The sequence below is a fragment of the Primulina tabacum genome, chromosome 18 (genome assembly GCF_025594145.1).
Source record: "Primulina tabacum isolate GXHZ01 chromosome 18, ASM2559414v2, whole genome shotgun sequence".
NCBI lineage: Eukaryota > Viridiplantae > Streptophyta > Magnoliopsida > Lamiales > Gesneriaceae > Primulina > Primulina tabacum.
The window spans coordinates 25,719,212-25,743,759 of record NC_134567.1 but is presented as its reverse complement, the minus strand read 5'-3'; the positions used below and the strand labels follow the sequence as shown (position 1 = coordinate 25,743,759).

General features: G+C 33.7%; 1 protein-coding gene and 2 pseudogenes across 1 annotated transcript; 2 read left to right on the top strand and 1 right to left on the bottom strand.

The window, feature by feature from the left end:
• Window positions 1-11,848: 11,848 nt before the first annotated feature.
• Window positions 11,849-16,694, top strand: LOC142533928 (uncharacterized; annotated as a pseudogene).
• Window positions 16,695-16,929: 235 nt separating this feature from the next.
• LOC142532827 (uncharacterized) lies at window positions 16,930-18,186 on the bottom strand. The gene is made up of 2 exons (XM_075639324.1): window positions 17,278-18,186; window positions 16,930-17,165 (listed from the first exon to the last, which is right to left on the bottom strand). The coding sequence occupies exons 1-2, from the start codon at window positions 18,161-18,163 to the stop codon at window positions 17,110-17,112; spliced, it is 942 nt and encodes a 313-aa protein (XP_075495439.1). The 5' UTR covers window positions 18,164-18,186; the 3' UTR covers window positions 16,930-17,109.
• A 1,579-nt stretch (window positions 18,187-19,765) lies between these two features.
• Window positions 19,766-24,444, top strand: LOC142532633 (uncharacterized; annotated as a pseudogene).
• Window positions 24,445-24,548: the final 104 nt, after the last annotated feature.

Genomic DNA, 24,548 nt, shown 5'->3' with positions numbered 1-24,548 from the left:
TGTGGTTATTCCCTTCATATTTTGTTCTTCAATTGTTGAGGAAAACAGTACACTTCTCAAAGAAAAATGCTCTAATTTTTCTAGTGCAAAATTAGAGTGGTTCTAGCTTGTTTGGTGGTGGGCTTTATTTTGAACAAGGAGTGTTCTAAAGGAAGCTTGTAGAAGATCTTGCCATTGAAGAGCTTAGTTGTTTGACAACTAAGTTGGAGCCAACATCAATCTTTTAAGATTGATAGGTATATTTTCTAAACACACTATGAATGTCATATGCTTGTGTTTTTGTATTTGCTACACATTATTGGCTTAGGGTGCTCGGTTTTCTCATGAAAATTATTTTTGAAACTTCCGTTGCGCATTCGGGTACCTTAATCGATCCCCTTTCAAGCTCCACAATAATAATCAAAATTTTAGAAAGTTTCCAAATAATTAGCATAAGTCTTAGTAATAAAACCGCAATATATATAATGGTTAACCATATGTTCTTTTTAAGGATATTACTCTATTTTTTGATCGAAAAGTAGTCAATTTAGTCATTTTTTTTCCTTATTTCGTTAGTAAAATGCTGACGTAAAGCTGAATATATTATTTTTTCGATAAAATAAGACTAAAATCAACAAAACGTAAAGTTATATGTTTAAAACAAATTTTTGACAAATTAAAGGATAAAAAACAAACATAACAACTCCGAAGACTAAATTAAACATTTCACTAAGAATAAGTTGGACACAACAAATAGCAAGGAGTAGGATCTTGTACTTGTTTATTGAACAAATCTAAAAATATATGTATATTTTCACAAATAGACTAAGAAAATTAATTTCTTTAAAATTATTATTATTTCCCATCCAACATTTTGAGTTTGATTAAAGTATTTCGGACAAACCTTAAAATACAACATATCCACGATCAGTGTGTGAGATGAGCTATATTTGATGCAATTATAATAAATGTTCGGATACACAACACAAATCTTCATATTAATGTATGGAGTTAGAAGTAATCCGAGAAAGGACTAACGGGGAAAGTTGATTATGACTGTTGGGACTAATGATTACGGGTGTATTTGTTAATAGTAGGTTTCTTGTGAGACGATCTCACGAATCTTTATCTGTGAGACGGGTCAATCCTACCGATGTTCACAATAAAAAGTAATACTCTTAGCAGAAAAAATAATAATTTCTCATGGATGACCCAAATAAGATATCTGTCTCACAAAATATAACATGTGAGACTATCTCACATAAGTTTTTGTCGTTTGGGTTAAAAGGTTAGTGATAATGATATTTTAAGATTCGGGATTAAGCTCTTTTAGCATAATATTATTATGTAATATTGATGGATAATGAATGCACCATCATTTGTTGGCCCACTTTTTTCTAGATGATATTCCATTTAATAGCATACATAACAAAGCATCATTTGCCCTTTTCCCCTCTCTCCTAATTAATATATATATATATATATATATATATATAGTTTTTTATGATGTTCCATTGGATTTTTTTATTATTATTTTTTAAAATTAATCATTGGATTGGTAAGGATCGTAATCTGCCTCACTGAAAATGAGCGGAAATAATAAAACAGCGACATAAAAATAATTTCGAAAAATAACTTAATTACATTTAAGACAAGCATCTCATATATATGAAACGAGTTGATTGATAACAAAATTGACGAAGAGAAAAATGGACGAACAAGGGAGTAGCGGAGAGGTTTTCTACATTATTGATACCACCAATGGACTAACATTGGATTTTTCTCGGAGAACCGAACTAAAAAATCACTTGATAGACGAGTTATACTCTTAAATCCTAAGGATACGGATACGAGTCTTGATAATATGTGCATACTTCAATTCAACATCTACTTTCGAGTAAAGTCTGCTTGATTATTGCACGTGTTATATAAATGAAATATTTCGAGTACTTGGGTAAAAAGAAAATTATGAATTAGAAACTGATATTTTTTTAAAAATAAGTTAATGAACTTGTGTTACATTAATTATTGTCTCTAGCGTATTGATGGTCCTTAACAATATAAATACATTTGTCGAATTTATCGTTTTTGGTAGTCATAATTGTTGTCGGACACTCCAATTTCTCGTAAAGAAAATTATACATATTTTTTGTCATGTTATTCTTTAACAAAATAAAATTTTAGTCATTTTTTTTATCGAAATGTTGATGTTGTGTCGGAAAGATTTATGTGACATTAAACATTGATGATATATCGGATGTCAGGTGAGCACTCCAATGAAAAATATTAAAATTGAAGGGAAAAACGCTAGTTACTGGATTAAAATCGTGAATAAATTCGATAACATGCCAAAAAATGAAAAATATACAAATTACATGACCGAAAATATAATGTTATCCTTATGAAAATTGTAACATTATTTCATCCAAAATCCAAAAAATTTAAAAATCCCACCAAATATATATACAAGAGTAACGCATTTATTATTTTATGGCAGACTGAAGAATAAATCAATAAAACACGATTCATATAATAACAAAAATATAAAACAGTGCTTAAAATGAGAAATTAGATAGCATGTTAATTATGATGTCGAGTTGATTTACTAGCCACCTGATTAATTACTTCACGATTGTTTCAATGTTAATATTAGTAATGAAATAATTAATCGATCATATAATTACACTTAAGTTATATTTTACCATATATTTTAAAGGTAATTAAGAAAAAGTTTTTTTTATTATTAAATATCTGGTTAGGACAAAACTAAAGTAGCTTAGTGATTATAAATGATTAATGTGCATTTTCTCTATTATGTTCAAGAAAAATTTCCTGTATTGTAGTGGTATTTCAAAATTTTGTTATATTTCACGTTCTACTATATCCCCTCCATCTCAATTAGGGCATTTGAATAGAGTTAGGTCCATCGAGCCAGACTGCGACTGTAATACTCTTGTCCCACATCTTAAAAATGAAAGATTTAAAATGAGTTTATAATGGCTTACAATGGACTTCTATAGCAACTTGAGTTAATCATTTTCGTAAAGCGAGGACGAATACGAAGTAGTTGCTATAGAGGCTCATTGTGCAGTCACGCAGCCACGGGCCCGAGCTCGGGGAGTGACAGAATGGTATCAGAGCCGGTCACCGGCATGGAACACCAGGAAATAAGTGTTATACTGGGCAAAATGCTACGTGCATGGAAGCCACCTCTTGAACCTGCAGGGCAAAGTGCTACATGACGGGAGCCACCTCTTGAACCTGTAGGAGCCACCTCTAGATTCTCGGCGCTGGTGGATCGAGGGGTCAGGGCGCGACGAGGACGTCGCGTTTTGAAGGAGGGGTGATTGTGATACCCTTATCCCACATCTTAAAAATGAAAGATTTAAAATGAGTTTATAATGGCTTACAATGGACTTCTATAGCAATTTGGGTTAATCATTTTCGTAAAGCGAGGACGAATACGAAGTAGTTGCTATAAGGGTCCATTGTGCAATCACGCAGCCGCTGGCCCGGGCTCGGGGCGTGACAGAATGGTATCAGAGCCGGTCACCGGCATGGAACACCGGGAAATAAGTGCTATACTGGGCAAAGTGCTACGTGCATGGGAGTCACCTCTTGAACCTGCGGGGCAAAGTGCTACATGACGGGAGCCACCTCTTGAACCTGTAGGAGCCACCTCTAGATACTCAACGCTGGTGGATCGAGGGGTCGGGGCGCGACGAGGACGTCGCGTTCTGAAGGAAGGGTGATTGTGATACCCTTGTCCCACATCTTAAAAATGAAAGATTTAAAATGAGTTTATAATGGCTTACAATGGACTTCTATAGCAACTTGAGTTAATCATTTTCGTAAAGCGAGGACGAATACGAAGTAGTTGCTATAGGGGCCCGTTGTGCAGTCACTCAGCCGCGGGCCCGGGCTCGGGGCGTGACATAATGGTATCAGAGCCGGTCACCGACATGGAATACCGGGAAATAAGTGCTATACTGGGAAAAGTGCTACGTGCATGGGAGCCACCTCTTGAACCTGCGGGGCAAAGTGCTACATGACGGGAGCCACCTCTTGAACCTGTAAGAGCCACCTCTAGATTCTCGGTGCTGGTGGATCGAGGGGTCAGGGTGCGACGAGGACGTCGCGTTCTGAAGGAGGGGTGATTGTGATACCCTTGTCCCACATCTTAAAAATGAAAGATTTAAAATGAGTTTATAATGGCTTACAATGGACTTCTATAGCAACTTGGGTTAATCATTTTCGTAAAGCGAGGAAGAATACGAAGTAGTTGCTATAGGGGCCCATTGTGCAATCACGCAGCCGCAGGCCCGGGCTCGGGGCGTGACAGAATGGTATCAGAGCCGGTCACCGGCATGGAACACCGGGAAATAAGTGCTATACTGGGCAAAATGCTACGTGCATGAGAGCCACCTCTTGAACCTGCGGGGCAAAGATCTACATGACGGGAGCCACCTCTTGAACTTGTAGGAGCCACCTCTAGATTCTCGGCGCTGGTGGATCGAGGGGTCAGGACGCGACGAGGACGTCGCGTTCTGAAGGAGGGGTGATTGTGATATCCTTGTCCCAATCTTAAAAATGAAAAATTTAAAATGAGTTTATAATGGCTTACAATGGACTTCTATAGCAACTTGAGTTAATCATTTTCGTAAAGCGATGACGAATACGAAGTAGTTGCTATAGGGGCCCATTGTACAGTCACGCAGCCGCGGGCCGGGCTCAGGGCGTGACAGCGACACTATGAAAAATAGACGAGTTGGATTATTTATTTATTGTTCATTTAAAAACGGATCTAAATGGGCCGGTCTGTTTGGACCACATGTTGGAATTTTATTGCCCGCCCTGTCCTGATTATTGATATGTCACTATTTTTCAAACGAATTAAATATTAAATAATGATAAAATGAGATTTTTGTTTGTAAATTTTGTTTTTCCAACGATTTTATTAATTTTTGTGGAAAAACAAACAATTTTATATATTTGGGACGCAGATGATATATTTTCACTTTTTTTTTTACAAAATATACATTCCAACGTGATAAAATGCAATAATTGTCCCTGCTGGATCCTAGATAGAACAATCTAAAAGTGACGTTTAAGTTTATGTACAATTTAAAAAATTTGAGTGGTTTGAGTTGCACTGTAAACGACAAACGCTCCGTCATAAAATTGGTATCATAGTCAAGTTTACGGGTTTGATTCTCATCGATTGCAAGGACTCATCATTGTGAGAGAGTTGTTGAAGTGCAATAATGGTCCTTGATAGAATAATAATCAAACATGACGCTTGAGTAGTTGTATTATTTAAAATATTGGAGTTACTTGAATTATATTGTTATTATTAATTATATATTTTAGTAAAACGAAAGACTCTACAGTTTGAAAGTAAAATACATTTTCAGCTCCAAAAAACATTTATCCAAATTTGCTACATTATAAAATTTTGCGTTAGATAAATTAAGACTTCATACGGACATCACGATGCGCCCAATAATTAAAATTAAAAGGACAACCAGACAAATCCAAGTTTCAAGAAGGTCCCGAAAGGTGGTCTTCAATCTTACTCTTAAATAAAAATCATTAATTTATTTTAAGCCTTATTAAAATGTATTCATAATATTAATTTGTGAAAAAGTAGCTGTCTCACTTGAAATACAAATATTGGAGTATTGATTCATGCTATTAGGGGTGATTACAGTGTAGTTTCGCGAAAAAATCAATCTGAATTGTTATATACAATTGATCAATCTTAAAAACAAATCACAGTTTTACATTTTTGAATTGTTTTGAGTGGATACATTTGGATTGCGATTTTTATATGAATGATCAAGTATAATGTAAAATATTATAACATATATTCAAACGGATTCCAAAACAATAACAATAAAATGTATTTAAAATATAAAAATACAGTTCAAACCATATAATATATAACTAGATAAAACAATAATCAATATTTAAAATCAAGTTAAAAATTGAGCAAAACCAGACACTAACAACAAAAATGACATTTGCACTATTTTGGCTTTTTTTAATTCCAAATTTCAAACAAAATATTTGTAATAAACAAATAAAGACTCTAAAATATACTAAATTAATTTGAAGAATATTTAAGAAAAAGATGAAGTTTCTTTTGTTGGAGAGATAATTTTGAACGAGAGTTAAGAGAGAATGAGTGACAACTTCTTTAATTTATTGTATTGTTAACATATTATTATAAACATACGCCAAATAATATGACAATTGGCAAGCGGTTGCGGCGGGACGGGACGTATCAGTTATTGCCAAAAAATAACTGCACCATGTATACGATGTGATTTATTATTTTTAATCGTGATTTTTAATCGAAATGAAAAGAAACAGTGTGATACAATTCAGTTCGAACAATTAATAAAAAAATTTGATCACACTTGTATGTAATATCCATCTCCCTTCTAAAACTTACTTACCAACTCAAAACGATATATTAGTACCATAAATCAAACCACGGAAAAATTATCAAAATCCACCCATAGTTTGATATATTTCAAATTTCCATCTTAGTACAAAAAGTATATATTTTTTCGGTTTTAATCTTTTTATTTCGAACAAAAAAAATGTTAAAAAAACAAACTTATTATACTATGAAAAAATTTTCTTATCAAAATTTAAGATAAATCAACTTACAAGAGAAGACGTGGTTGTTACTTTGCCCCACGGCAGTGTCAATGAATAGGCTAAATCTTTTTAAAATATTAAAAATAAAACAAAAAATTCAAAGGCTTGCAATAATGGCCATGCTGCCCGATTACTATTACACCTTTTTCGAAGTGATGAAGCAATGACGAGGTAAAAAAGATTCTCAAGGCCTGTCACTGCGCCGAACTTTCACTATTTCTTACCAAATATAGTTAGACACCCGTTATCCATATAAAGATCAATTGCCTACTCACTTTGATTTACTATTATTATTTTGAAATCGAATTGTACATTTGAGTATGCATTTTTTTTGTCAACTAGTCAAAATCAAATATTTTAAAGATCCGTGCGACAATTTGTTTTTGAGACGAGGAGATGTTTGTTATAAAGTGAGTTTTGAATATGATATTTTATCTCAAATTTGAGTTCTTGGTGTCGTATGAAGTATAAGTCATCGAGATACAAGTCGTTTCGAACTTGAGATCTTGACTTTATGTGATGTGGTGTTATAAATCATCGATATTCTAATTTCCATTTTGATATATTATATAGTGGTCTATCATGATCACATATCTTAAATTGTTCATTGGCAATTTCAAGTGGAGCAAATGCGGGAATAACAACCTTATGTTAATACGATAATAATGTTTAATTATTTTGGCTGTTTTTTTTTTTTTTTTGCGAGTTAAATTTTCTATTTTTTTACTTGGATAACACATAATTTTATAGTATACGTATCCGTGACTCGTCAAATCAAAATTTTTTTATTGTTTAATTGGGAAATTACAACGTGTAAATCGTGCCTAGTAGCATAAAAAATGTAGGACAAAAAAGACATGCCATGTGACGAGCTGCCTAAAATGGTAATGCTAACTGAGGTACTTTAGCCCCAAAGTTGATTGGTGAGATTTAATATCCATGAGGTCAAAAGGGCTTATTTTACGATGCTTTTCGGTCCATTACTCGTGCATGTGCTTCTCTAAGTTAAATAGGGACTACTGATTTCAACCGCGCGATGTTCAATTTTTGAGTGGATATAAAATTTGAAGTATCTAATTTTGAAAATAGTGAACTGAAAAATAAGTTTTACGAGAACTTTCCCTGATAGATTTGACCTGATGTATTAGTCGGTACCAAGTGTGATTTTGGGAGCCAAGTGTTTAGCTGATTACATTTCTAGAAAACGAATCTATAAATCATTACATTTCTTTAAAATATATATATATTAAATCATACTGCAATATATAATTTGTGGCGTTTGTCGCTTTATCAAAAATTATAACTAGTGATAATAATGCAACTCAAATTTTCTTTTAAAATCATACAACAGTTCAAGTATCATGTTTCGATTACTCTACTTAACAGAGAAAATTATTGAATCTCACAATCATCATCTCAATAATTACACTTATTGCAATACATGATAATCAAATTCATGACTTTGATATCAGTGGTATGACTGAACGTTTACCACTTTATTAAAAATATCAGTCCTACATAATTTATGTTGGATTAATTAATTGGTGAACTACTTTTTACACATTAATGCTTTAAAGTGTGTGCCAAAGTTTGTTAAGTGCTATTATCTATACAGATCGCTACAGTTATAGTAGCTGATGTTTCATTGGGAACTTTCAAATAAAACTTGTTAAAAATTTTATTTAAATTTTCATAATTCGACTAAGCGAAAACTCATGCCTCGGCTGTGGCTGTCGCCCCCTTCAACATATTTTTTTTTCTATTTTTTTGCATACGTATTGATTTTTTTTAATTTTTATATAAAAAAATCCATGTTTTGCCCCTCGAGGAATATAAGAAATCTTCGAGGTTCGAAGTGAGATATATAGGTTGCCAACTGCGTCAATAAATACATTTCTTGCTTCATATCACGTTTTGTATGGAGTCCTCCATTCCTGATATTGTTCGATTTTTCGAAATATGGTGTATTGCATGTAAATTTATCAAGTCCTCCCACATTCATATTAAAATACTAGCGTGTGACAAAAAAAGATGATGTGGTTTTGGGCCGGGACTAACAACGTACGTTCGATCCACACCATATGATTTATGAGCGCGTCTATGTTATATTGGACGTGTTATACTTCGTATGATTTTATACAAAACATCAATTGGTGTTCTGAAATCAAATAAAAATATTGAGAGATCCAAAATTAAATCAATTGATGATCTTGTATAAAATCACAAACGAGTAAATATACTAGACATAACATCGATTTGTAATTTGTAATTTATCTCTTTTGTAATCACAAATTATCTGAACATTTGTAATTTATCATTCTTTGTTATTACATGGACGGTGGGACTTTTTCTCGTTATGATATGAGATGAAATTCAACTCTTATTTGGAGATGTTTATATCACCATACCACAAGCGACAAATATAGCGACGGAGTCATGAATCAAGAAAAAAAAGAAAAAACATTACTTCTAATATTTTTTTCCCATGGTAACCAAAAGATATTTGTATCTTCAACGTATAGAAAATCAATCCAATCCTTAATTTGTGAATAATAACCTTTTCAAATGTTACTGGTCATGTAAAAAATGAACATCACAAAAATTCTTGTGAGACGGTTTCACGGATCAATTTTGTGAAACAGTTTCATGGGTCACGTATAAAAAATATTACTTTTAATGCCAAATATAAGCAGGATTGACATGTCTCACAAATAAAAATATGTGAAATCGTCTTACGAGAAATCTACTCAAACAACACACACAACTTTTCGCAAAATTTCGTTACAAAAATGTGTACTTTCTTCTAAAAATATCATATTTATAGGTAAAACTAGAGTTGGATACAGCATAATTTTTCAAAGAAGTGAAAATTTTCTGTGTACATTATAAATTAATGAACATATGAGATAAAAGCCCAAATATTTCACTCAGTGTCGGCCCAAAATACACTGTTATGTAGACATGGTGCCCAATTTTATCATCTCAGATTCTCAACCAACGAATGTCTACATTCCATAAGGGTCCAACCCATGATTAAATTAAAAAAACTATATCACAAATTTTCAAATCTTATCAATGATATATTATTTAATATTATTAAAAATATGTAAAATAAATTGTTTCAATTATTTAAATTTATAATTTGTAAAATTAATGGGTTCGATTATATTGGAGCTTCGCTCTTTAGATAAAATAATAAATTGTTTCGGAAAAATTAAAGGCAAAAACTTGTGTGAGACGGTCTCACGGGTCGTATTTGTGAGATGGATCTCTTATTTGGGTCATCCATGAAAAAGTATTACCTTTTATGCTAAGAGTATTACTTTTTGTTGTGAATATGAGTAGGGTTGACCCGTCTCACAGATTAAGATCCGTGAGACGGTCTCACATGAGATCCATTCAAAATTAAATAAATTGAGGAAACAATAAAAAATTAAAATTTAAAAGATTTAAAAATGAAAAAAAAAAAGAAAAAAGAAAAAAGAAAAAAGAAAGATGTGGGCCTATATATTCAGACTGGTGATAATATAGCTTCGTTGTCCAATCATTGAAGAAAACTGGATCTCTGGGAAATTAAAACTCTCACATTGTCATGATAACATGAAAATGACAAAACATAAATAAAATAATCGGATTATTAGTTATGGAAAGTCTGTTTTTATAAAAAGCAAAAAATCATTAAATTAATCAGAGTTAATTATAATTATCTATTCGAAATATCGACCATATGATACAGTGACATAAATATTTCTCGTTAAAAAGAAGTCTGAGTTGGATCATCGATGATAGCGAAAAAACCCACTCAAAATTATAATAATAATAAAAACGATACACATAAATTATTCAGAGAATCAATTTTGGATGATATCAAAAATGGGAAAGTGCTAAAACTTTTGATTTGGTTAATGCCGAATATGGGTATAGGTTGGATTTGTATCCTACACATGCAATGCAAGAGATTGGGAAGACAGATTTAACATGATCTATCCTACACATTTCTACCGATGATTCATGCAATGACCAAACTTATTATTATTTTTAAATAATTTATAAATTTGGTTGTTATCATACATTATATACTAACAAAATACCAAATTTATTATCTAAAAAAACTCTATCATGATGCGATTTGTTTTTTTTTTATTTATTTATATAAAGTAACATAATAATATAAGAGCAGGTATCTTGTGAAACGGTCTCACGAATCTTTATCTGTGAGACGGGTCAACCCTACCAATATTCACAGTAAAAAATAATACTCTTACCATAAAAAATAATTCTTTTTCATGGATGACCATTAAGAGATCCGTCTCACAAAATACGACTCGTAAAACTGTTTCACACAAGCTTTTGTCATAATACTATAAAATAAATATTCACACTTAAATTAAATAGATAAAATAACAAAAGTATGTATATGTACTATCTATACTTGATTTTGTAAATTTTGTGTGAATAATAAGATCATACCGCATTTGAATAGAGATTTACAGCAATTGGAATTTATTTTTAAAAAAATTATGTTATCAATATCATCACATTTATTTTTTCCAAATTGTATATTTGTCTTTATGAAATAGTCACACATATTTATTTTGTGAGACAAATTGAACCAATCTATATTTGAAACGAAAAATAATTCTTTTAACATAAAAAATATTTTTTTATCAACGGGTCACACAAAATTTGTCTAACAAAATTGACTCATAATAAATTTTTTTTATTTATATTATTTATCCTCCAATGAGACAAAACGATATCTATATTATATTATTAATTGTGAAACCTTTAAAGTAACTAATTTAGAGGACACCTAAATATTTAATTTCATAGTTACCCTTTTATCATATTAAAACATTTTCAAGTCACTCCATATTTTACATACACAAAATCTAAAATAAAACTTCTTTTTTAAATCGAAAAAATCTTTTAAATTGAAAATAATTCGTATTTATTATTTAGTATTATTTATTAAAATTATGCATCTTTTATTAATTTTAAAGATGTTTGACCCTGATACTGAATTGTAGAACGATGAAGTCATATGTTAATTACCAGCAAACGTGAGAAAGTGAAATATCAACCTCCACACGTTTGGCACGTCAAATTCTCCCACATGTTTCATTTTCAATAACCCCACTGCCAAAGATTCTCTCTCTACTCCTGCTCGTATTAAATTTCTGCATTAATATTAATTTCAATGTAAATAAAATTCAAGAGTTTATGCCGAGCTCATCAATTTTGACTTCCCACGTTCGAAAGAATTCACCTTCCATCTTTCCATGAGCTGGCGCTCTTCATGATTTCATGAGCAGACCCGAATTTATTGCATGCAATCGATTGTGTTTGTTTGCGAAACTCTACAGTGTGGGGGAATTGATTTCGATGGATTTTAGTTTATGGGAGAGAGATTGGAGGACGAAGGGTGGGGGAGGGGTTTTTCTTCGTGTTCACGCTTGCTCTTACTAGTTTGTTGATGCTGGAGATATTATTCCACTAGACTGAGATATTAATGTGTGATCCTTGATAGCTCATTTGTTTTGTAAATTAAACTGGCCCATTTGTTCATTTTTTTTAAAACAACCAAAATTTTTCTCTGAATTTATTTTTTTTTGGGTGGGAGAGTTCAGGAAAGATAGAGATGGGGGCATGCGTTTCTTTGCCGGAGAATTGCGTGGGAGGTAGAGTTGGAGGTTCAAGAATGAAGAATTTTAGAAAGAGGAGAAGGGGTTTGAGAAAAAGGGTGCCTTCTCAATTGTCTGACCGATCGTCCGATGGAGTTGAAAATATTGCATCTTTGGCTGTTGATCTACCCTTCAACAATCCCATCTTTCACGGTTCTGCTCTTTCCTTCCTTTGTGCTTGTTTATTATGGCATTCTTTTCTATGTGCAGATAAGTTGATTGTGTTAATTAATATATCTATATGGTGCTATTAATTTAATTTTTCTTGTCTGACGCTCCATTGGTTGGAGATAGAAGTTGAAGTGATGATGTTGGTTTTAGCCGTGAAATTTTAATAGATCAAATAAAAATAGAATATATGTCGGTGATAATATTTTTTTACCTTTGAAGATTAAGAGATCAAAGAGAAATAGCTCAAACCATTCACTACCCGGCATTGGACTTAATGCTAGGGATATTAGAAAGTTGGGAGTTGCTGTACTTAGGAAGAAAATGATTAAAAAAAAAGGAGAACTGGATTGAACTGTAAACTACTGTTGTCATGAGGCTGGCAGAACTTGACTGATCAGTGATCACGAAATGACTTGTAGATTAATAAACCGTTTCAAGATCTTGTGGGGTGTGTAAATTATGGCTGTAATCTTGTCTGTTCTTCAGTGGTTCTTTCAGAGGATTCAATTTTCTTAAAAATGGAGTGGTATCTAAGATTAATCATCTTATTGATGAATTGGATTCTACCATTTTCCAGCTGCTGAAGTTGTTCAAAACTTGGTGATAATTAGTTTATCTACTCAAAAACAAATTTCATGGTGGATTTGATTGCCTATATGCTTCAATTTTAAATATTAGTTGTGAGGGAATTCATAAATTTTGAATTTTTTTTCACAATTTTCTTTTTTTTCTTATCTTATCTGTATGGTTGTTATTTCAGAAAGTGTTGAGGAAGCATGATTTGATTCAGCTGCAGCACTTGACTCGGACTGGAGCGATGAAGATTTTCATAGCATTCCTGATGGTAAGCTAAAATTTTATATTTCTCTGCTCTCTAGAATTTAGCAATCCAAGCTTCTAGTGAAGTTCATTACATTTCGGCATCTATGCTCTCGCTAAACGACATTGATGGCACATCCGTGCAGATATTTTTTCTCCCAGAAATATGAGTCATGATGGTGGTGATATCAGCATCAGACATGAATCTTCTATTGAACACATTGAGGGCTTACCAACCACAAATTCTGCACGCCTTTCGGTTAATGTTTCAGATAAAAGCTTAGTCCTTCCAACTGATTCCAAGTGCAGAGTGAAGTCCAATGGGCGTTTTAGTGAAACAAAGCATGTATATCTGGATGACAAATCTGGTGGCTTTGGAGAAAATGCCAGTGGGGATGACAGTTTGTTAGATAATTGTGGAATTCTTCCAAGCAACTATTTGCCTTGTCTAGTTTCGTCTGTTCCTTCTGAAGAGAAAAGAAGATCACTAAGCTATAGCCCTCCCAATACAAGGAAAAAGGCTACCTTGAAACTTTCGTTCAAATGACGAGAAGGACATCCTGCAGCTAGTTTGCGTGAGTGGATAAATTTTTTCTGGTGTTTTGGTGTTATCTATGTTATGTACATTATCTGCATTTTGGTTGCCTGATAAAGTCTATAGATGGCTATCATTAAACATAGTTACATTTATCTTCACAATATGTTGATTAACCTTATGACTGGCTAGGTGGCTCCTAGGATTCAGTTCTTATGTTTGTGTGCTGTTAACTTTAATTCGTAGTTTCGAAGAAAAACTAATTGTTCTTGATTTATCTGTGGAAGGGATGTGTAGTATTCCATGATTGTCATTGTGGATGATTTTGAGGCTAAGATTCATTTAGCTGCAAATTAGACATACCTGGAAAAGAAATCCGTCCACGAGTGTCATCACATACCTCTGGATTTAACTACCACTTCGTAAAATTGAATTTGAATGGTTGGTTAAATTCCTGCTTCGTCTTTTGGATTTGGAGCTTTACTGAAATTCTCTCTTTTGATGTTTCAAGGGAATTTTTGTAAGTTGGTCAGGAGAAATATTCAAAAAAGTGTGAAAGTCTGGCTGTTGTACCTACACTACATTGTCAATATTTCACCTGGGCAACCGACCATGAAACTACTCTTTCTCAGTTACAGTACATACTAGAATTTGTGGTACCATAAGATGTAAAATTCTGGTTATCTCTTGGAAATTAGAGACTTGACAAATAAAGTCCTGTTATAACTGCTAATGACATACAAAGTTTTAAAAACATTTCTGATTTTTCCTATTCCAGTTTCTTCAAAAGCGTTGCTCCACAGACCTATAGCTGGTTCTCAAGTACCGTTCTGTCCATTGGAGAAGAGAGTGCCTGCCAGTTGGTCAAACATTGAGCCTGAAAGTTTCAAGATTAGGGGAGTTAATTATTTAAGGTAACAGAAATATAAAAGTTCTGTTCTAAACTAAAAACCTAATAAAGTCTCTTGCTCTATGTTGGTTCTCAAATCGAACATTCTGTGAAGGGATAAAAAGAAGAAGCTTGCTTCAAACTGTGTAGCATATCATCCCATTGGCCTTGATGTATTTTTATCTCAGAGAAAAATTGATCACATTGCTCGATTTGTAGAACTTACTGGCATTAATTCTTCGGGTAAACTTCCACAAATTCTTGTGATAAATGTTCAGGTAGTACTATTGACAGATTGATATTTATTTCCTTTTACAACAAATGAATCCATACATATTTTCGCTTCTCCCGAACATTTATTCTCTTTAAATGGATATAAAAGATGTTATAACTACGTCAGCATGAATGTGACATTAGCATGTTTTTATTATTTTACAGATACCACTATATCCTGCTGCAATTTTCCAGGGTGAAACAAACGGGGAAGGAATAAGTTTTGTTATGTATTTCAAGCTTTCTGATAGCTTCGGAAATGACATTCCAGCTCATTTTCAAGAAAATATTAGGGTGAGGGAATCAATAAATTTAAATGTTGCACTCTATTTTAAAATATAGAAGGATTATCCACTCATTTATGGTTTTCCGATCACAGAAGCTAATTGGTAACGAAGTAGAAAAAGTTGAAGGTTTTCGTGGAGACACACTCATACCTTGTAGAGAAAGGTTAAAGATATCGGGCCGCGTGGCGAATGTGGACGAACTTCCTCTAAGTGCTGCAGAGAGGAAGCTCATGCACGCCTACAATGAGAAACCGGTTCTTTCGCGCCATCAACATGAATTTTACACCATAAGTGTGAGCTTCGTATTGAAGGGATCTCTGGTCTATTTCTCAAATATCGTTGAATATTGAAGGTTTTTTCTCCGTTTTTTCTCCATCTCTTTACAGGGTGAAAGCTACCTTGAGATTGATTTGGATATGCACAGATTTAGCTACATTTCAAGAAAAGGGTTCGAAACATTCACAGATAGACTAAAGCTTTGTGTATTGGATTTTGGATTAACGATACAGGTATGTACCATCCGAGTCAACATTTTTTATCTTTTATCTACAACTCTTGGCTAGTAACTCATTCCATGCATACACATGTTAAGATAGATACTCGGACATAACTCAACCCCAAAAACTAGTTCAAGGGAGATGATTGTCCAAGTCCATATATGCAATCCCATGAACTCTTTTTAATCGATGTACGTTTGAACACACTCCATCATGCTCAGGAATGAACAATTGGAGTGTGGAGATATTAAGGAGTGATCCAACTATGGCAGTCCAACACATAACAATGGACCCGAGCTCTGATACTATGTTAAGTTAGTTAGGTCTAAGTTCCAATCTTAACACATGTCATTCATTTTAAAGCGTATGAATTAAACATTAGATGAACAACTATAACAAGGATCTTCTTGTCACGGATCAAATATTTTTAACATATGCATTCTATGTTTATGTTTCAGGGTAACAAAGCCGAAGAGTTTCCGGAACATATCTTGTGCTGTATTAGATTAAATGGAATCGATTATTTGGATTATCAACAACTGGGATTTCCAGAAGAAACCCCTGAATAGGTGTAAAATCTTGGGAAATAATGACAATAAATTTGACGTATTCTTCGAGTGGATGATTTCTTTCCCAGGCTTCCATCTTTTTCTAATCTCTCATTTTTAGTAGAGCTAAGAATGTTCTCCGAATCTCCTATTTCTAGTGAATCTCTAATTCAAGTCATTTGACGAGATTATCATACAAATTTTGTATATCAAAGACGAAAACGATAGAAAGTAGGAATATGTTGTATATGGAATTTTACTTTGGGATAAAGCAAGAACACTTGCAAGATAAAGCGATTTTCTTTAATGAAAGAATTTATTCCCCAAGGCATTCCTTTTGCTTCCAATCTTGTCGTGAAAGTTGATTCGTTCCATCTCCATTTATTTCTAGCTACATTATATATATTTGTATATAGCTTTGGCTACCCTCTTATTTCATGTCGATTCCACGTTTGTTTTGAAGTCGAACTCGAGTCATTAATTTAGTTTAAAGTTAATCTAATTAGAAATCCACTAGTTTTTAGGTACAATATTTTGTATGATACGAATCCTCGTACCGATCAATCGAATTCGAGTTGAACGATTCACGAGCCTTGTAGCTTAGTATTGAATAGGATGTCTCTTACAAAGTTAACAAGATAAATAACGATCATTATTGGAAATAAATACTTGTACAAACAAATTTACAAACAACAGAGAACATCATAACTCTCCCTTCACAATATTGTAATCTGAAGTTACCTCCGAGGGTAACACTGTCACATGAAGTTCAGTATTGAGAAGAACCAAGCCGATAAAAACATCGATAGAAGCCCTGTTAAATTAATTGGAATGATTTAGATTCCTTACTTTTTTCAAGAAATATTACAGGAAATTAAATGTAAAAGTATTAATCTTTAATAACTGTAATATATAACTATAATTACCTGTAATTTTCCGGGGGAGAAATCTTGACCCATGGCTCCAAGATCCCACGTAAAAACAATCTGTCGATGTATTCAATCCACCGGGACAATTGCAGGCGAACGACTTGGATTCGTCGTCGTTGTATCCACAAACTCCATTACTCTTTTCGCAGCTCGTGCACAACACAGGATAATCGTTATCGAAACTGAACTTATACTTCAGCGCCAAACCGTAGTTCCATACCTCGGGATCGTATTCTTCCCCGTTGAATCCATACAAAGCCGAATAGGATGAACACTGCAGCTTCGGTAAGTCCATTTCAAATGAAGGGCCAAGATTTACCGGCGTGTACACGCAGCAAGTGGACCCAGGCAAACTAACCCTACTGATCGCTCCACAAGAATACAGTAGGCTGCAAATAGATGAGCCCTGAGGGTCACATAATGAAGTAGACGACCCGGTTTCTTTCAGATCGGTGGAGCATTCGAGCAAAGCGACGACTGTTTTGTCGTGGAAGGAGAAGGGGGCGTCCCAGTCGAGGCCGAAGCCTTTGCTTGGCAGGATACAGGAGCAAGTGGACATGGCGGTATCAGAAATGTAGATGATTTGGTTGGTGTAGTCGATAGAAGTGACCGTGTAGCAGCCTGTGTGGGTGGTGAACGTGAGGCGCTGTTCGGTGCAGGTTACATATGGGAGGAAGCGTGGATTGCCACAGCCGGTGCCCGTGCCGAATGGGTATTTGATTGGGATCGTGCCGCAGGTTTTGTGACATGTTTGTGAGGAGATTAAGGTGGGGAGAAGTATGAGAAGAATGGTGCAAAGTATCCTCCACTTCATGTTGAAGGGATAAGTAAACACATGCAATATAGCAAGAGTAGTGGAGAAGTGAGATTTAAAGGTTGACATAAATAAACATGTATACTGGCTAAGTTTTTTAGCCCGAAAATGTTACGTGGGTAAAGTGACGGAGCCAGAAATATAGCTCTGTCCATGTTAAAATTTTAAACTCTAGAATTTTTTAATATTTTAAATTGATCTACCCGGGTTAATATCATATTACTTCAAAATTATACAAAATTAGTTTACATATAATTTTTTTTAAAAAAAATTGGATCACTCGTACTTCAGGTGACTCCTCCACTGTGACGGTATACAGGATGATAAATTGATTATCTGATACGAAAACACAGAAAGAGTAATACTTCAGTGTAGCATAAAACAAACTCATATATAATAGATTCTTACATATATATTAGATTTTATAATATTTTTTGTCTATTTATGCAAAATTTACGGAGATTATATATATAAAACTAATTATAATAATTTTTTAGATTATAATGATGTGATCATTTATTATAATTATTTGTTTATATGGTCAATTTCATGGTTCGTTCGATCGTGGGTGTGGGGGCAGTGTCCACACCCCATATAAATAGTTGGGATTCCACTTCATGGGAAAAAAAAATGTAAAAAAAAAAATTGGGCCAGAAAAAATTCCGGTCCTTGGATGTACTCCTGCAGTCAGTGCATGCAGGAGTAGGATGGAATAATCCCAATTTCATCATGTATAGTTTTGGGAATACTTGAGAGGATAGTTTATTATTATTTAGTAAAAGAGTGCTTCTACGCAATAGGAATAAACTTTAAATATTTATCTTAATTTGTAGGGATATGAGCAAGTATCTAAAAAGACGAAGCGTGGCAAGTAAGTTTTAAAACTTTACACGGATTTAGTATTGAGTGTAATTTTTTAAATTTTATGATAATTTTAATTACATCAAATTAATATTTAATATTTTAAAGTTAACTTTTACAAAAAAGAATAAAAGTGAACATAAAATTTCGAAAAAATTAAAGTTAAACTTTTAATTTAAAAGTTCGCATTTGATCACATTTTTTTCGCGTCAAATGATTGAACATTTTTTCATGTTTTTCCTCGAATGAAAATCTATTCTTCATAATTAGTTACATTTAATTCACGTCTTTTAGAACACTGACGATGAGTGCATGCTTGAGGATCAATACCAAGGAGGCAATTGTGGTCCTTTTCCCACTAAATAACGCCGATGACAAAGAATCGGATCATTTTTGTAAAGGAGATCGAACATAATTTTACAATTTGAAAAAGGCAAAAAGGAAAGAAATAATATTTTTTTAAACTTATTTTCCGTAAAGAATTATAGACAATCCATAAGACACCCGTAGCCTAAAAAATTATTATAAAATGCCACTAATTTTGAAATTTTTTAAAAAATACTATTTTAGCTAATGATAATAAAACATCTTATGAAAACTCATATTTGAGTTCTTAGTTGCAATATAATCTCTCGATTTTTTTATACAAAAACATTTACAAATAAAATATTTAATTTACAGGCATATAATTTGTGTATAAAAATACCAATTATTTAAATCATGTGCCCCAATTCCAATTTTATCACCCGAAAATGGGTATTATTTTCAAGCCCCAAATATAAAAAATAGCCCAATGAAGAAAGCCCATAAAACTAACAAAGACATTTGTGGCATTCGCAGCTTCATGCAGCCTGGCGCCTTCTTTCTGCAGGTTTGCTTAGGGAGTAAATTTTTTATTGCCAGTCAATTAAAATTATTTTTTTTTGCATCTTGATTTGATTGATATTTTTCTCGGTTTTATTCTTCACGTTTTATCCGCCTTGCCAATTGTAACGCTTCTCTGTTTTCTTATGGGTTCTTAGATATTGAAACAATGTTGACTTATGGGTTATATTTGTCCAAAGATTGAATTTTTAGTTCTGTAGTTGATTGTTTTAATATGATTTTGTCCAAAAGATTGAAAGTTTTACTGTTTTACTATATTGGTTTTGTTAATTTTCGCAAAACCATCTAGTCTTTTAAGTTTAATTTTCAATGCTCTCTGTGAAGTGTATTCAGAATATGTTCATTATAAGATTAAATGGACAGTCCAGTTTCTTCTGGCAGAGGCATTGAGGATAGAGGTGGACTGTCCGCCCTGAATTGAAAATTTGGAAGGAAATTCATGAACAATAAGCAGAGTCGAGTCTTAGACTTATTTGTGAACAGCTTTTGTGTGTACATTGGTTGTCAATTCCCTCAAGGTCACCAAATGCTTTTTCTTTTAAAGATGGAAGCTTGGATTCACGACGAGCAGATGAGGATTGGGTATAAACATAATCTTTTGATATTTTACCTGTTGTTATTTCTTTGAATATATTGGCTTATGTGATTTAAATTTTTGAGAAATATCTGAAATCTTTCGGCAGAGATTAATGGCAGAAAACTGATGATTTGATATTTACCTTATGGTTCCACGAACAATGTCTATAGTGTGTTCGTGTAATTCTCGTTTCTTCTTTTTGTGGGTGATGATTTATTGTGCACTGAATACAAACTATTCTAATTATCACTTCAGTCATGAATTAATACAGTGTACTGGTGATGCAGTGACGAATAAGCCTGCAGGAGAGCCCCTCCATGTCAAATATGTAGTTTTTGTAGGCTACATTGATGTGTCTCTCATCAGCATGAAGAGGTGCACCATCATCTTCTCAGCGTACATTCATCCAGTGTTTTCTTGTCGTTCACAGCCAAGTTCGAGCATCAACAATCTCTCAATCTTCTGCTTTTCTAGTTCTTCGATCCGAATGTTATCTTCCTTTGGGTCAACCACTATGATATCTTTTCAAGATTATTCTCCTAAGAAACCTTCCACTAGAGACTCTGAATTTGTTCCACATGTCAACTATCATCAAGCAACGCCGCTATGAGTACCTTCGTCAAATTTTAAAGCCCTATGAATCCAAATTCAGGCCTGATAATGTCATTTAGGTTCTCATGGAAATAAAGAGTGATTCTAGACTAATATTGAATTTCTTTGACTGGTCTTGCATACGAAGGGATCCATCATTTGAGGTCTGTTGCATTATTATTCAAATTGCCGTAGCTGCAAAAGATCTAAAAATGGCTCAAAAACTTTTTCATGACATCCTGACAAAATCCAATGCTGATGGTAACATCTCATTCTCCCAGTTTCTTGAAAAGTTAATATACACTTACAAGGATTGGGGTTCAAATCTACTCCTCTTTGACATTTTTTTCAAAGTTCTTGTTGAAATTGGCCATCTTGATGATGCAAGAAAGCTTTTTGATATAATTCTGAAGTACAACGTTTTTCTATCTGTTGATTCATGTAACCTATTTCTTTCCCGGCTATCAAAAAATAATGATGGTCCCAAAATGCTATTAAAGAATTTCAGCGAATTTTCTGAAGTCGATATTAAATGGATACTGCATCGTATAATATAGTGATGCACTCACTTTGTCAATCAGGAAAAGTGAGAGAAGCTCATAATCTACTTATGCAAGTGGAATTAAGAGGTTGCATGGCTGATGCTATAAGTTACAGTACCATAATTAATGGATATTTCAATATTGGAGAACTCCAGCTGATGTTAAAACTATTCGATACTACGCGGCAGAAAGGAGTGAAGCCAAACACGATTACCGTTAACAGTATAATCCTTTTTTTATCAAGAATGGTAAAGTTATGGATGCAGAGAAGATCTTGAGAGAGATGATGTGTGAGGGAATTTTTCCAGATAATGTTGTTTACATTGACGGTTTTGGAAAAATCGGAAATGTTGGTTCTTCGTTTAGAATGTACGAGGAAATGCAGACTCTGAAAATAGTTCCTGATTATTGCATACACTGCTCTAATTTGTTACCTATGTCAGAATGGAAAAAGTTTCGGAAGCTGATAACCTCGTTCGTGCAATGATTAATATTGGATTAAAAGCAGATGAAGTTACTTATACAGCTCTTATTGATGATTACTGCAAAGCTGGTGACATTAAAATGGCATTTTCTCTGCATGGTGAGATGGTTCAGATGGGATTGGTTCCAAATATTGTCACATACACTGCACTGGTTGATGGGCTCTGTAAACATGGGGAGGTTGATACTGCAAATGAACTTCTTCATGAGATGGGTGAAAAGGGACTTGTTCTGAATATCTACACTTGCAATTCATTTCTCAATGGCCTTCGTAAATCAGAAAAATATAGCAGCAGCAGTGAAGTTAATGAAAGATATGGAGGTGGCAGGAATATTGTTTGATGCTTTTTCCAATACTACGCTAATGGATGCTTATTGCAAATCTGGAGATGTGGTTATGGCGCACCGGTGGCTTCATGAGATGTTGCAAAAAGGGATTAAACCAACTGTTATAACATTCAATGTACTGATGAATGGCTTTTGCGTGTCAGGGATGCTAGAAGATGGCCAGAAGCTGCTAAATTGGATGTTGGAGAAGGGTATGATGCCTAACGCCATCACTTATAACTCTCTTATGAAACAATACTGCATAAAAAATTATATGTGTTCAGCAATAGAAATATATCAGGGGATGTGTCATCAGGGAGTTGTGCCAGATGAAAATTCATTTAACATAATGATTACAGGGCATTGCAAAGCGAGGAATATGAAGGAAGCATGGTTTTTGCATAAGGAAATAGTTGAGAAAGGGTACAAGCTCACTGTTAAGAGCTATAATGCGCTAATCAAGGGATTTCTGAAAAGGAAAAAAGTATTTAGAGGCAAGAGAACTTTCAATTAAGGAAATTTACTGCACCTTTGCAGATGTGAACTACGACGAGGGGAAAATTGATTCAACTTTTGAGCTTTGCAATGAGGCAGTGGAAAGATGTTTCAGTATTAGTTGCAAAGATGGAACTTAAATGGGTATAAAGCTATAGGCAACATTTCTTCTTGACCGTTTGCACTTTACACTTTATGTGATACATTTACTTTTCATGCTGTTCTTTGCTTTAAATTTTTTTCATTTATTTCCTGACACACGCTAATCTACTGCCTGCATGTTCAATGTGTAAATGCATGCATACACACTAACATGAATATAATATAAACATATACATACATAGAGAGGCAATATGCACACATATATGTGTATAGACGTGCACACATGTATATCTATATACATGGAACCACAATGGACTATTATGATTTTGATGTGATTAGTATGATTGTAGTATCACAATGTCGATGGATTGAGTTAACATAAAGCTGTTTCTTATTGTTTGAGAAGAAATAGTTACAGCACAATTTGGAAATACCGATGGATCAAGAAAAACTCATTTTAGTCAGTTGGATTTTTTTTTTCTCCAAATTAGACAAGTTTGATGTTTCTCATTTCCTGGGGCATAACTAGTTAAATGCCTACTGGGTACCCGTATGCTAGTTATCAGTTTCGTATATAGCCCGATTCCCATCCTCGAGCAAGAAGTTGCAGAACACTTGATGCTTTGACATTTCTGTTTGGCCAAAAATGGATTCTTATTCATTTATTGATATATTAAAGGCTAGTCGAAGCCGGAAGAAAGGCCTCATTGCCTTGCCTTGATTAAATGTTTCATGAAAAACATTCTTGGACCAAGGTTGGTTAATTCCTGAATTGCTCGTTAAATTTTACATTGCCCCATCTTTTTTCATTCTATTACCTTGAAAATATAGAAAATTGGGAGCTTTTGAACCTTAAATCTGCAAAGTTTAGGAAGTTTATTGTGAAAATGCACAGATAACATATTTTCTAAATATGTTCCACTTGAAAGAGGTAAATAATAAAAGCATGCGGAGTGGCTTCTTGCTTTCTGATTAAGAAGGATGCCATTATGGATGGACAAAGAAAACACACACGATGCTTCTTGAAATTGGTGCTCTGAGTTAATGCCAACTGCCCGATTTCACAAGTGTTCCGTGAAGAAGATAAATCTTTGAATCTTGGAGATGAATACTGGGAAGCCGTGTAACTGGTGTTCATTTGGTGTGACTTTATGTTGCAAGAGTTCAATGGGATACACGACAATAAATTGCCTCAACTCCAGGCTTATGGCGCTGATCAGATTTGTGCCTGATAGGTTCTTGTGCTGTTATCAGGCGTTATTTCTGTTGATTAGGAAAGCCTCTATATGATGCCTTATTTATTCTATGCTACAATTACGTATATTTTTTAATGGAAAAATTTGTAACGTTACAGAATGAGGAAATATTATCCCTTTCTTAAGAACAATTTTGAGGTCTGAGAGTTGCAAGAGGCTTCAGAAAATCAACCATAACTCATACTTCTTACGCAGTAAGATGAGCTGTGATTCTTGTAAGCTAAGAGATATGGACACAAACCAGAGGACAATTGTTTTCAATGTTGCATAATATTTTTTTCATTAAAATCATTCTGCTACAGAAAAATTAACCCCTTGAAAATTGGGAAGCAACC

What these genes read in the sequence shown, in the direction of transcription:
- LOC142532827 (XM_075639324.1), bottom strand. Translation starts at nt 18,163, where the DNA reads ATGTCAACCTTTAAATCTCACTTCTCCACTACTCTTGCTATATTGCAT. An exon ending in TCTCCCCCGGAAAATTACAG is followed by an intron (nt 17,166 to 17,277) that starts GTAATTATAGTT and finishes TTAATTTAACAG; the next exon opens with GGCTTCTATCGATGTTTTTA.